The following is a 14186-nucleotide window of genomic DNA, read 5'->3' on the forward strand; positions in this document are numbered from 1 at the left end:
TGTGGCATGTGAGGAGAGGAGAGACAGGGGAACCGGAGTTGGTCTTGTCCAAGAGATGCGTTGCAGGGCTGGTGTGGATTAAGCTCGACAGTTTTGCTCCGTGTGGTCAGAGCTTCCTCTTGTGCGTGAGACATGCTGGTCCCTTTCTGCATACTCAGTCCCGATGCTGTGAAGTGCAGAACAGGAGGTGTCTGTGTTCCCAGGAGTCATCACAACGACGCAGAGTTTTGACCGGGAGAAGCAGAGGGAGTATACGCTGTCTGTCACTGCTACCGACCAGGCACAGGAACCGCTGATCGGCGTGTGTCAGATCACCGTCCTTATTGCTGACGTCAATGACAACGATCCCAAGTTTGAGAACAGCCGCTACCAGTGTGAGTGTGTCTTAAATACTTGTCCCAGTACTGCAACATGAACCTGGTTAGTAGTTCCTTCTGACAGTGATCAGTTTTTAGGTGACAAGTTTTCCTTTGCTGCCCACTGAGTCAGTTACCACTTAATCCGTCATCAGTGGAAATATGTAGAATTCATCACTGTCTTCTTTATTCATTGCAATATTCAAAAACAATGACAGTCTTCACTCCTACAGATTAGGCAGACCCAATCCCGTCCCTTCGCTGCTTTTCCCTGCCCAGTTTTTCTGCACACGTTTTTATTCGATGTCCTAGCACGAAACATGACATCCTACCTGAGAAGTCATCAACCCCGACTAGAAGCGCAATTGTCATCTGTGTCTCTTTAACATATCACGTCTGTTCAAATAGGCTGGAATGGTATTTATCTCTTGTCAAACAGCCCCAAATCCTTGGCTTATAGCCTGCAATTGGCTGTGAGCCTCAATACCTGCTGTAACAGTTCTGCTGAGCTAACTTTTCCCATTTGCTGTGGTGCCATTCCCTTTTTCATTCCCACATGATGTGCTTTTCATCAGTATTGGATTTAATTCTACTTGCTGCTTCTCCAGTAGCATCCTGTGCTTCAGTACACTTGAACCTTCTACATTTGATGTCACCCACAAGTGGCTAGCGTACTCCCTAGCTGCTGGACTATGACAAGCCCCATCCTTGAGTAATGGCAAAAAATGATTGATGATGCATGTGGCAACAACTCCATCTTGGAGATGTTTTGCCAGTTCTATGGAAACGTCATGTAGGGCAAAGCAGTGACCAATGCCTTATTAAAAAGAAGATGATTTGTAAATAAGTAGCTTTTAGCATCACAGAGGCCAGTGTTTTAGCAGGATCCAGAAAGAGGTTGAATGCTTGCATGGCAGGATCCTAACAAGGAGGAGAATTGACCTGCTAGGATATAGTCTAATATACATCAATACTTAGGTTAGGCACAAGTTACAGAAGTTAGTTGAGTTAGGCACAAGGACAGAAAGAAAATTGTGTTGCATCTTTTAGAGTATCTTATAGCAACTAACTCCAAGTGCCGAACTGGTTAAAATGTGCAGATTGGGAATAGCCATTTCTGCATTCCTACCAGTGGCTTCTGCAAACCTGGGCACAGCCACGCTGGGAAGTCAGGTGGGAGTAATATCACTGGAGATAAATATTTTAGAACAGAGTAGAGAAGTCCTTGGGTAATGATAATGTCTGTGCAAAGATGAACCTTTCTACTCTGCCTTCAAACATGTCCTTCAGGTAAAACTGTCCAGGATTTTTTTTTTTTCGAAACTAACAAAGCTGAGAGGTTGCATTTGGTAATTACAATGACTTTGGCACTTCTGAGGAATGGGCAGATATTTTTCTTTTTTCCTGAACACAGAGAACCAGCAAAGGTCCTGAAGCAAAGGCAGTTCTTTGAGATGGGGAAACTGCAGATAATGAGGTCACTTTATGCATAGCACTTTTCCAGCATCTATACATAAGTGATCAATGTTTGTACGTCACAGAATTAAAAATAGCTTCTTCTCTAGCAAGATCAAATGCCATTAGTCATAGGTTTCTATTCTTCCTGGAAACTGCTGGTTCTTTATTCCTCTGCAGTAGGATGTTGGTCATATCCCTGATTTAAGCCATGTGTTTTATCATCTGCATGCAAAACAGACATTAAAGAAATGCTTAACTGTGCAGTAGGGATGGTCTAGTAAGTGCTAGAGTTATGCCAGCAGCAAGCAGAAGTACATGAAATGAGAGGGTATGGCCCTTCCAAGTAATTTTGTATTTTTTCTTCTAATGCGATTTAACAGGATTTGACTATAAAAGCATAAATTTAAAGACAAAAAAGGCTATTTTATGGCTTTTCTTAGCAATAAATTCCATTTTCATTAGTCTATTTTAGTGCCATCTCTTCTGAGAGTAGCTTTGGCTGTTACTGACATACCAGGGACATGAATCCTAGGCCAATTACATGTCCTGGGGGACAAGGGAAGCTAATTAAAGCTCAAATTGTTGTTCGTGGAGCAAGCAGTTGTGGTGGTTGAAGGTTTTACTGCCCCACTGCCACAGCCTGTAGATATTAAGGGAGAAAACCAAACCAGAAGATATGACTGCTCCACTTCATAAATAGTGTGCAGTTCTGATTGTCCCACCTTGAAAATGCTAAAGGAGACACATACAAGAGAGATCAAAGATATGAAACGGTTTCTCAACAAGAAGTGATTAAACCTAACTGTGACAGCCATCCCTCTGCCAGGGCTGTTTCAATACACTGAGCTGATGGAGCCTTAGTGCCTGGAAATGGCTCAAAAACCCAATCAGGCAAGCACCCACGGCTACTTGGAGAAGGAATTGGCACTGGATGGGTGAAGACGGAGGGAAGAGCAGGATCAAAGTCAGATCAGAGCACTCTAAAGACTTGGGTGTGGAAGAGAGGCGATGATAGCTTTTTATAAAGCAGAGAGGAGGGGAGTAGGAAATGACCGCTTATAATTTCCCATCATTTTGTTGGTGTCACTGACAGGAATCAGGCTTTAGCAAGACAAAATTAACTACTCTTCCATGCGCTGAGTACTTCAACTGTGCTGCTCTGCCACCAGATTTTTACATGATGTTTCTAAAAGCAACTTCAAAGATGGACTGGTCTGTCTGGGACTACGGGCACAAAGACACAGCCTCTGTCTCAGGTGGATTCCGGGGAATGGGGAGTGAGACCTAAGGAAAGGGGCACATATAAAATATTCATTGCACCCTTGCCCTGGGCAGCTTCTCCAAAACACTGGGGTGTTGGGGAGGATCTTCACTATGACCTGAGTCTTTGTGCTTCGCAGTTAGCTACTGCCTCCCACCGGCGATGCTGCGGCCGTCACTCACATTCGGGATTAATTCAATTCACACGGAATTCCTTTTGATGCCAACCTGCTTTTGTCAGCAGCTGAGCCCAGCAACCTGGACTGTGATCTGAAGCAGCGGGTGGGCGGCTGCGGGGTTTGCCGGTGCCACCGTGGAGAGGCACAAGTGCCAGCAGCGATGAAGTCAATAAACCTGCTTCACTAGCAGCTGGCTTAACAACCCAGCGTGTCATGGGAAAGGGAAGGGGAAGCTGAGAAAAGACTGTAGGCACTCTGTTAGTGACGATACTTTATAACCTGCCTCATTACAGAAATATTTAATGTCCCATGAAGAGGTCTACAATGTTTTACAGGAGTATTTCTATTACACACAGCCTGGTAAATCAGAGCGAGACCTGCTGACAATACCTTTGTCTTTTCAAAGACTTCCTCAGTGAAGACACTCCAGTGGGAACGAGTTTCCTCCGTGTTGCAGCTCACGACAGCGACCAAGGCGTGAATGCTGCCGTCACATACTCAATGTCAGAGCACCAACCGGAATACTTCCAGATCAACCCCAGCACGGGCTGGGTATACGTGAACTGCCTGCTATCCCAGGTAAAGCGACCCTGCTTGGAACAGCACAACCTCCGACACCTGAAATCCATTGCAAAGGGCTAGTTGCAATCTCTTGATTTGTACAAAATGGTTTGCAAATATCTTCTTTGTGTCGTAGACAACGCGCATTAGTCGCTATATCGTAGCGACAGACGGAGGGAACAGAAGCAGCACTGTGGAGCTGACGGTGACGGTCACTAATGCACTCAGCCAGCCGCCCCGATGGGAGCAGAGCAGATACTGGGTAACCATCCCCGAAAACACCCTTCGTGACACCAAGATAGCGGTACGTTAAAAGTGCAATTACTTCCCTCCCTCTTCTCATTTCAACTTCTTCCTCTGTTGTGCTCTGTCCCCATGCTAAGACTGCGTGGACGCTCACTCTGCAACCTTCCTGCCTTGTGCTGTTTCCTCACCAGCCTTCACAGCTGTGTACCCCGTTAGTGTTTGTCAGGAGCCCCTGTTGCAGAACAGGCCGGCGTTTCAGCTGGCAGCAGTTTTCCCAGTGACTTCTTATGCAGACGACCCTCAGAGTGTGCTCCGGCAGGCAGTGGCTTTGAACGAGAAGCAAGACCCCGTGCCCTGCCTGCATGGGAAATCCTGGAGCGTTCCCACCTAGGGCCAACTCCTTGCTCCAGCATCCTCAGTGGACTCTGCTGCCCACCTGCATCTTTCCTACATCTTTTCTCAGTTTAGCACTACAGCATGGAACAGCTGTAGTTTCCTTTGCGCTCTTCTAACCCAAACCAATTCCTTTTTAACCTGTACAGACTTATTCTTTAAGGATAGTCTCTTCTGTAAATTGCCAGATAATTCCTGCCTTCCTCCTCCTGCATGTAATATCCAAGCACTTGCAAACAATTTAGGTTTTGTCTCTATCTTGCCTGGTAAAATGTACCACTCAGTGGAGAAACAGTCTTTTTTTGGATTGCTTTTGTTTTGGAAGGAGGAGAGAGGAGGGATTTCCTTTAGACAGTGATGCAGCTCTTGCTTGGAGCATTTATGGGCAGGTAAATTTACTGCAGCAACCCTAAATGTTGTGAAGCGAAACTCAGTTCTGTAAACTGTTTCTCTTCTGTCTGTTATCCAAGTCATACAAGCACGTATGTTCTTGAAGAACATATATGCATGTATGTTCTTGCCATCAAGCTGAACATTTAACACTTGCAACTCAACACTTCATGAACGTATGCGGTGGCTCTTTTCTTCTTCAGACCATCAAAGCCACATCCCCACTTGGTGATCCCAGGGTTACATATAATCTGGAGGAGGGTCAAGTTCCAGAGACTAACATGCCAGTTCGTTTCTATCTGAAGCCAAACAGAGCTGATGGATCTGCTTCTCTTCTAGTCGCTGAACCACTTGACTTTGAGACAACTAAGTTTTTCACCCTGACAGTCCGGGCACAAAACGTAGCAATGACCCCTTTAGCTTCCTTTACCACTGTTCATGTGAACATAACAGGTAAGCTTTGCTGCTGTTAGAACAGCTCATTCAGAACAATAGTCTTGTTAATTTTAGTATAACACTATGAGTTAAAGTACCATCCATGAAATGCCAAGCCACCTAAGAATGCTTTGTACGTTTCTATACTGTAAAAGGAAGTTGTGCTGTCACTAAAGAGCTTTGTTTGAGACAATTTCTAAGCGCAACTATAAAATGTGAAAATTTGATAATACAAAAGTGGGCTGTGTGCATGTCGACACAAGTTCCTGCTTTTATAAGTGTAATTGCAAAGATTTTAAGTTAAACACCTTTAAGAGAGAAATAACTGCCAGAAAGTATCGTATGCAGAATTTTCCTTTATTTATGCACAAGCACACAGAAAAAGAAGTCTTTTATAGCATCTTACTTTCCTTACCTTACTCAGTTAATTTGCTGGAACTCACCTCTAACAAGACATATTCTCTCCTATAAAATATGAAGGAAGAAAGCCTGTTAGAAAATAAGTTTTCACAGGCAATTGTGCATGTAAGAGAGGAGGATAATTGGGATTTACAGGAGCCTGCAGTGACAACATTGAAAAAAAAAAAGTAATTTAAGACATTGGTCCTGCAAATAGTTGTGTGTCAGAATCAATGAAGTGATGTGGCAGTAGTAGAACTAAACGTATGCTTAAGGGTTTGCAGAATGAGATACTAAGATTTTTGTCTGCTCTTTGTAAAGACAGATGGAACCGAGGAAATGTCATTACCGCTCCTCAGTTTTGGCACTGTGCCAGAGTGCAGGAAAATTGCTTTCTTAAAATGTGGCTGTTAAACTGTGAAAAGTGAAAAAATAAATAGGGCACTATGCAGCGTTTCTGAGTTTAATCGTCTTACAGACAAAGAGGAGCACCAGGCTGGTTCGTCATGGCTTGAGCAGGAGGACATGATTCCAAAGCAGTTTAAATGGATCCGAGTCAGTTCCTGCCATAGTTCTCCTGCCTGTTCCTTGTGCTCACCTGGTCCTACACAGCAGTTTTAGGGAGAAAATGTGTCACAAACTGGCCCTTCAAAACACTGGACATACCTTTTCCAGTTTAGCTCTCCAGGGGTCATGTAAGGAGGACAAACAAGACCAGCACTGGTGTAAGCTTGACATGACTTTGTGTTGTGCCTAATCCGCTACTGGGGCAGCCCTTCCTTCACCTGCACGATCCCACCACATCCCTTGTATTGGATCTGATGATGACACAGCAGCAGAGTATGTCAGATCAGCTGGCTTTGTTCCCTCCAGGAAGTCAGTCTTCTGTCAGAGCAATAAAGTGAGCACTGTTGACATGGGGCCACGTGATCCAGGTCATGGGAAGGGGGATCTCATGGCTTAGAGCAGGCTGACAAGAGTGGGAAGATCAGCATGCTTCCTTTGGACATCAGCCAGTAATTAGATGAGGCTAATGAGCAACTGCATCCTAAATAATGGTTAGGTCCTACAGCCTAACATAACTCTGGCTATACTGCCCTGCAAAGGCCAGGAAAGACTGTCTTACACACCTTCTTTGTCAGCTCTGTTGACTCTGAAATTTTAATTTCTATTGTATGTTAATCAGTCCTTAATAAAATGCTGAAATTCACTACTGCTGTAGATGACTAATTCTTTACAAACTGAATGAAAGACCTCCAGGTTCTGGCATTCATGGGCTTACTGTAAAGATCATCACTGGTCATGTTGTTAGCTAGTATCTTAGCTGAGATTAGGCCACTGTCTCCCAGAAACTGCTCAATGTCTATAAAATGCCTTCTGACAGCTGCCACGAAAATGTGAAGACCCAAAGCAGGATTGCTTCTTAGTACGTACAATGTGAGTTCTTTCTCCAAGCAGAATTACAATTGTGGGGAAAAATTCAGTAAAAAAAAGTCTTCAGACATTTTCTCATCATGATCCCCATCACCTCCTTTTACAGATGTCAACGATAACGTTCCATTCTTCATGTCTTCTAACTACGAGGTGTCTGTAACAGAAGGAGCTGACGTTGGCACATCTGTGGTTCAGGTGTTAGCTACGGACTTGGATTCTGGCCTACATGGAGAGGTTTGGCCTTACATCAAATTCTTTTCCTCCCAATAGGCAAGTTGTAGTATTGTAATTAGTGAGAGTGCACAGGCAGCAGACGACAGGGTAATGAGCCACAAACGTTTCTTAAAGCACTTGTCAAGCATTTGTCTAGCACATGCCTGATGTGGATAATATGGGAGGCAGGCAGAGAAGATGCTGTTCACAATCTCGGGATGCTGCGTCGTAACAATTCATCCTGATCCAGCAACCATGACGAGGCACTGCAGTGTGATTCTCAGGGTTGCTCTCAGGACAAGTGGAGGTGGCTGCAGAACATGTTTCCAAGCTCTTGTCTCTTCAGATCATTATTTAATTAACCATCAGTGATTATGGCCAGTTAAATAAGGCCATTTAAATATGGTCAATTAAATAACATTTCATTTCACCATCATTGGGTCATTGTCATAATGACCCAACCCTGCAAAAAAGCAGTGTTATAAAGGAAACTGATCATTTTCTGTGCATTTTCCTGAGCCTTTTCCAAAAGTCCTACTAGCTCTGCCGAGAGGGAGCTCTGGCTAGTAGAGATTTGCAGTTCCTGTAACTTTCACTTTGCAACTTCTGAAAAGCCAGCCTGTGTGGTAGAGCTGCCTGGCAGTGTGCTGGGCATGACTTGGGGTTGGAGTTGGGGTGGAAATGTTTTTTTTTCAGAGGAGGAAGCCAAATCTTTGTTAAAGGGAAAAATTTGGATAACTTTCATCAGTGGAGGTTTTAATTTGTTCAGTCCTGTTGAATGGGACCCAAACTCTCAGGTCCGTTTTTTTTTTTGAGATCAGAAGCAACGCAGCTGGGGACACACCAGGGAAGATGTCATTCCATACTTTCTCTGTCCTTCTGTTATTCATGATCTTTCTTAACTGCTTCTACTGGCCACTGTTGAAGATTACATACTGGGCTTGATGGGCTTTGATATGATTGGTACAGCTGTTGTTCTGTTTGAGAATTCTGTTGTTTTTTTTTTTTATTTCAAAATGAGCAAAACATTCTGTCCAGATGAACTGTCTTTCCTTAGAATCTTGCTACTTTGCTGAAAGCCCCAGGAGGCTACTGGGGAAAGGAGAGCTCACAGCACTTGGACGTACAAATGAAAGTTGGAAATGCAACCTTTCTTAACTATTTCCTTTTCAGGTTCACTACTTAATAGTGAAAGATGCTAGTGAGGATTATCAGTTCTTCACCATTGAGCCTGAGACAGGAATTATTTCCACCCATGCATCTTTTGACAGAGAGAAAAGAGCCTCTTACTTGATTGAAGTTCAGTCTCAGGACTCTTCAGAATCTGCTAGACCCGGTGTTCATGGGCAGCCCAACACAGGTAAAACTAGTAAGGAATTACATATTGAGTAGAAGATATTAGAGATTGAGTTCCTTAACTTTTCTAGACTTGAGAGGTGTGTGAGCTGTCTGGAATACAACAAGGTTGGAGATATCCCTGTTCCTTGCAGGGGGGTTGGACTAGATGACCTTTGAAGGTCCCTTCCAGCCCTAATCATTCTATGATTCTATGATTCTAAGGTGTTCCACTTCTGTCATTTCTAGTTTGCATGTTGCTTTTGTGTCTCCCTTCTTAGACACAGCCTATGTAAGAATTTTTGTCAGTGATGTGAATGACAATGCTCCAGCATTTCCTCGGTCAGTGTACGAAGTCAGCATAGATGAGGACAGGGATGTTGGAAGTCCTGTTGTGACAGCAACAGCAGATGATGAAGATGAGGGTGAGTAGACCTGCTCTGCATGTCTTTCTCTTTAAGTCTTCTTAGTATTACTCTGTGTTGTGTGTAGGGCTACTTCCTTCCTGGGCAAACAAATCTCTTCATTCAGGAGATGGTTAAGCTTTTGTAAAAGTGAGGAGACAAGTTCTGAGCATATGGCAGCATTTTCTTGTATTAGGTGTTCAGGTTCACAGTGCAAAGGTTAAGCTAGCTGGTAGTCTCTTTGGGGCAGAATGAAATCACCTGGAGTCACAACCTTTCTCTAACTTCACAAGAGGTAACATGAAAACTCACTCCTGAGCATGTACTTGCTTTCTGCTGACTCCTGTGATTCCAGAGCTGCCTGTCAGCCAGATTTACTTATTACTATTGTAAGAAAACCAAACCTGCGTGCTTTTTGGTGAATTAATGAGTCGAATCTGCTTGTGGAAGGATTTGTCAAACAGTGGAAAATGTGGGATGACGTGGCCAGAAATGAAGGCAGGGAGAAGGCAGGAAGAAGGCAGGAAAAAAAAGGAAAGCCAGACCTTCTTTTTGGGCTCACATTGTTACATCAGCTCTGATGATGTGAAACTGCCCTTACAGTGTGGTGGGACCAGATGTGCTGAACCAGTCCAACAGCCTGCACCACCAGTCAGTTCCCATCTTTGCTTCTGCAGGGGCTTTTTGGCTCCTTTTGTGAGTTGGTCCAGCTCAACTTACTGACAGGAAGCAAACCCATGGGTAAAAGAGAAAGGAAGCTGATGTGTTAGTGACAGAGCCCAAATGATCACCAGAGGAACGTGTTGCTGGGAGCAGGTGGGAGCTGAGCGTTCCTTTCCATGGCAGTGCTGTAATACCTGTGCTCCTCAGTGCCTGTGATGCAGAAGTAAAAAGGCCATTTGAACCTGACTGCTGCACTTGAGAGGATTTGGCAAAAGCAGCTAGCAGGTGATGCTGAAAGGCAGGCTGCAAAGGCAGCCAGGCTCTTCCAAGTAGTAAGAAAAGTTGAGCACAGCCTTTTGACTTTTTTGCCATCTGTGTTGCTCTAGTCTTCTCATCCACAGATGTCTCACAACTTAAAATGCTGAATGTTTTTTGTACTTCTAGCAGTTCATCTATTTAATTTGGAAAATGACTTTTTGTCCTGGAATGCAATGTATTTTTTTTTCCTTTTCAAATAAGTAAACATGAAGCACCAAATAATTTTACTTTTTTTTATTCTTAAATGTTTTGCAGCAATCAAACAACTGCTGTTGTACATGTGGAATGTTCTTCTGAGATGAATTCTTGCTCAAAATAGAGGACTTCTGTTATATATTAGCACCATCCAGTGGTTAAAAAAAAAAAGTCAAGGAATATTGGCATTTGAAATGGGATGTTTAGGAAACATGAAGAAGAAATAGCTTCTAGTATTTTAATAGTATATTACTTTCTTATTACCAGCAAATGAACACACAATAAATTAGAGGCACACGATTCCTTCATTATCAACAAACAGGTGCTTTTCTGTGACTGGAAATTATATTTGTGAATGTAAATGTAGATGCAACCCTCAATCTACCATACGCAACCCCTTCAAATTACATACATGGATCGTTCTGTTTGTGACTGTGTCTATGTTTTATCTCCCACGGATGCTGTAACATTCTGGGCAAATACAGTTTCTCTTGAATACTTGTCCACTGCGTATGTCTGGATTGAGCATTCAGAAAGTGCGCAGGCAATGGTCGTTTGCTTTCTCTTGCAGGTGCAAATGCCAAACTAAGGTATCAGATCACATCAGGAAATGTGAAAGGAGTTTTTGACGTGGAACCTGAGGTTGGAACTGTCTTCATCGTTCAGCCTCTGGATTATGAACAAGAACAACATTATGAGCTCCGGCTTGTAGCTTCTGATGGAAAATGGGAAAACCACACTCTTATCATCATCAATGTCATCAACAAGAATGATGAAGCACCAGTCTTCACTCAGAATGAATATCAGGGCAGTGTCTTAGAGGAGCTCACAGATCTGCCTGTACTTGTCCTAAAGGTAAAGCAGTTTGTACAAAGCAGGGCAAACCCTAACTTTTTGTTCAGCTCAATCCCTTCCATTCACACAAATCCAAAAAGATAGTTTCTTTCAGGTTGGTGAGCCCTGGTATTAGGATTTAGCTAACAACTTTCTTTAAAGAAGAGAATAAAGAAAGCCAGGTTGAATTTGCATGATGGACTTGCTCCCTTGACCAGCATAAATAACGGTTGACCCGATGATCTTAAGGGTCTTTTCCAATCTAAATGACGAAAAACGTGATGGCTTTCCTTTACAAAGCAGAGTTAGCATATTTTGCGTTAACTGTGAAAGCGTAGTGTAGTTGGCACCTGTACCTCATGCGTTTAAGTCATAGACTCTTTGGCTACTTTTATACTACTAAATAAACATTACCAGGGATTGTTCTTTGCCTCTGGAACTCGATTGTCTTCATTGTTTTGTTGTTAGAGCCATTCCCGGCATGAGGACTGCTTGGCTGGCCCAACTAGCATTCTCTTAAACAATCCCTGGATGCAAATCAGGAGCTGGCAGTTCTCTCTGGCCTGTGCTAATAGTCAGCTTGGATGTATGGCCACCCTGTTTTCGCAGCCTTCTGCTCACTCGGAGAGAAACAGCCCCTGTTTGCCTTTGTACTCCAGCTCTGAAGAGTTTCATAAGAAACATTTGCTCGGCAGATATGTTATTACTTCCATTGGTTCTTCCTGCAGTTGGTTCCTCTTTCCAAAATATACTGGGAAGCAGAATATATTAGTCCGTCTAAACATGGTCTTTTTGTTTCTGTAGGCTGTGCATGATGTTTATTGAAAGAGTACTTGACCTGAATGGCCCAAACCAATAGATGTTTGCTGTTAAAATGCATGCTGTTTATTTAGCCTGCACAACACCAACTCCATCAATGAAAGAACAGTGATTTCCCCTTTTCTTTCACATCAACACTTACCTGCTGTGGCTTGTTCCAGGTTTCTGCAACAGACCCCGACCAAGCGGCTGATCAAAACGCCATTAACTATTCCCTGCACGGGCAGGGGGCCAGCAGCGAATTCAGCATCAATGAGAACACGGGTGAGATCAGCGCAAATAAAAGGTTAGACCGTGAGAAACGAGCAACGTGGCGCTTTCTTGTTCTTGCAACAGATGAGAGCGGAGAGGGACTGACTGGCTTTGCAGATGTGATCATAGAAGTGAAGGATGTGAACGACAATGCACCTCTGTTCCTCTGTGTGCTGGATGGCTGCTTCATGGGCCATGTCCCTGAGGATTCTCCAGCAGACACTCCTGTCATGGAAATGACAGCAGTGGACCTCGATGACCCGAAGGCTGGTACGAATGCTGTAGTAACATACAGCATCATTCAGAATGTCCAAAATGAAATTAATCTGAACTTGTTCTCAATTGACTCAGTTAGTGGCACCATCTATACAGTGCTCGGGTCCCTGGATCGGGAGAAGAAAGACAAGTACCAAGTAGTGGTTGAGGCCAGAGATGGAGGAGGGCTCACTGGGACAGGCACTGCCACTATTTTAGTGACTGATGTGAATGATCATGCTCCAGTCTTCCTGCAAAGGATCTACACGGCATTTGTCTCTGAGAACGCGAGTATTAACACTGAGGTGGCAGTGGTGTCTGCTGTGGACAGAGATGAGGGAGAAAATGCCATGGTGACATTCAGCATCCTTGATGGGGACAACGACCGCAAGTTCTCCATAGAGACAGATGAAGTCAACAACTGTGGGTTTATCCGGCTACGAAAGCGGATTGACTTTGAGAAGCCTCATGAGAGGGTGTTCAATTTGACTGTGAAAGCAGAAGACATGGATTTTTTCAGCATTGCTCACTGTGTGATCTATGTGGAGGACTCCAATGACCATGCTCCTGTCTTCTACCCCCAGTTCTATGAAGTGGCTGCACTGGGGGAAGACGCGCCAGTTGGCACCAAGGTCATTCAGGTTTCTGCTGTTGACTTGGATTCTGGTCTGAATGGAAGATTTTCTTTCCACCTGCTAAACAAGTCTGACCCAGGTGGTCAGTTCTCTGTGGCTAGTGATGGGTGGGTGATGGTTGCAGGACTGCTGGATCATGAGACAGTGACACAATACCAGCTCATTGTCATTGCCACTGACATGGGGCAGCCCCCTCTGACTGGCAGTGCCACTGTTTTAGTGACTCTGCAGGATGTAAATGATAATGGGCCAGAGTTTGAGGCTCATTATAACCCAGTGGTCTGGGAAAACACAGCTTCTCCACAGATTGTTCAAATGAACGAGACCTCTGCTTTGCTGTATGCTAAGGACCGAGACACTGCTGCTAATGGAGCGCCTTTCTCCTTTCACCTTCTCAGTGATTCCGATAGCCTGGCTAACTTCAACTTGCAGGATTTCCACAATGGAAGTGCCTTGCTCACCGCACTGCGTACTTTTGACAGGGAAGTGCACAAGGTGTTCTATCTGCCTATCCTGATCACTGACAGTGGGGTCCCACCAATGAGCTGCACCAACACGCTGACTGTGAATATCGGTGACCAAAACGACCACCCGCATTCCGCGGGCTACATGGAATGTCTCATTTACAGCTATGATGGTAAATCACTCCCTGATGTTTGCTTTCAAGTGTGACAGTAAGGCCAAAGGAGCAGCTGTGAGAGTCACAGGAGGACTCTGTCCTGTTCCACATAAGCTAAGATCTTACTAGAAGTGCTAATGAAGTTTGCTTAAGCCCCTCCAGAGAGCAGTAGGTGCCAGGGGCACAGGACTCTGGGCCACTTGGCTAGTGAAAGAAATTGAGCCAGCCTGGAAGGAAGAGCATAGCTGGCCGCTATTCTGTGTATGTTTCTGTCAAACTCGAGTAGTGATCCCTTGTTTTCAGATGCAGTTTTCCAGCAGTATTAACATTTCAGGGGGAAAACAGTTAGCAGAATTCTTAATGTTGCTTAGAAGTGATTAGTCTGAATGCTAAGAACCTTCTTTCTCCTCCTTAAACTTTTTTTCTCTCTTCTGGACTGAATTCAGTTTTAGTGAGTACTCTTAAGCTGAACTCATGTGTAAACTGCCTGAGACATTCATATAAGCCTTCAGCTGACAACTGCCGTTATGGGG

The 14186-nt window shown here is 44.1% G+C and overlaps 1 protein-coding gene across 2 annotated transcripts in view; it reads left to right on the plus strand.

The window, feature by feature from the left end:
* The window catches only part of LOC104375469 (neural-cadherin), a 54880-nt gene that overhangs the window by 24414 nt on the left and 16280 nt on the right, over window positions 1-14186 (plus strand). For both annotated transcript variants that reach the window (XM_086609466.1, XM_086609467.1), the window contains exons 10-18: window positions 204-374; window positions 3660-3832; window positions 3951-4118; window positions 5047-5296; window positions 7218-7345; window positions 8498-8684; window positions 8941-9084; window positions 10811-11094; window positions 12054-13671. In XM_086609466.1, coding sequence (XP_086465592.1) covers window positions 204-374; window positions 3660-3832; window positions 3951-4118; window positions 5047-5296; window positions 7218-7345; window positions 8498-8684; window positions 8941-9084; window positions 10811-11094; window positions 12054-13671 — 3123 coding nt within the window. The remainder of the gene's footprint in view (window positions 1-203; window positions 375-3659; window positions 3833-3950; window positions 4119-5046; window positions 5297-7217; window positions 7346-8497; window positions 8685-8940; window positions 9085-10810; window positions 11095-12053; window positions 13672-14186) is intronic.

The sequence above is a fragment of the Tauraco erythrolophus genome, chromosome 3, assembly GCF_009769465.1.
Source record: "Tauraco erythrolophus isolate bTauEry1 chromosome 3, bTauEry1.pri, whole genome shotgun sequence".
Taxonomy (NCBI): domain Eukaryota; kingdom Metazoa; phylum Chordata; class Aves; order Musophagiformes; family Musophagidae; genus Tauraco; species Tauraco erythrolophus.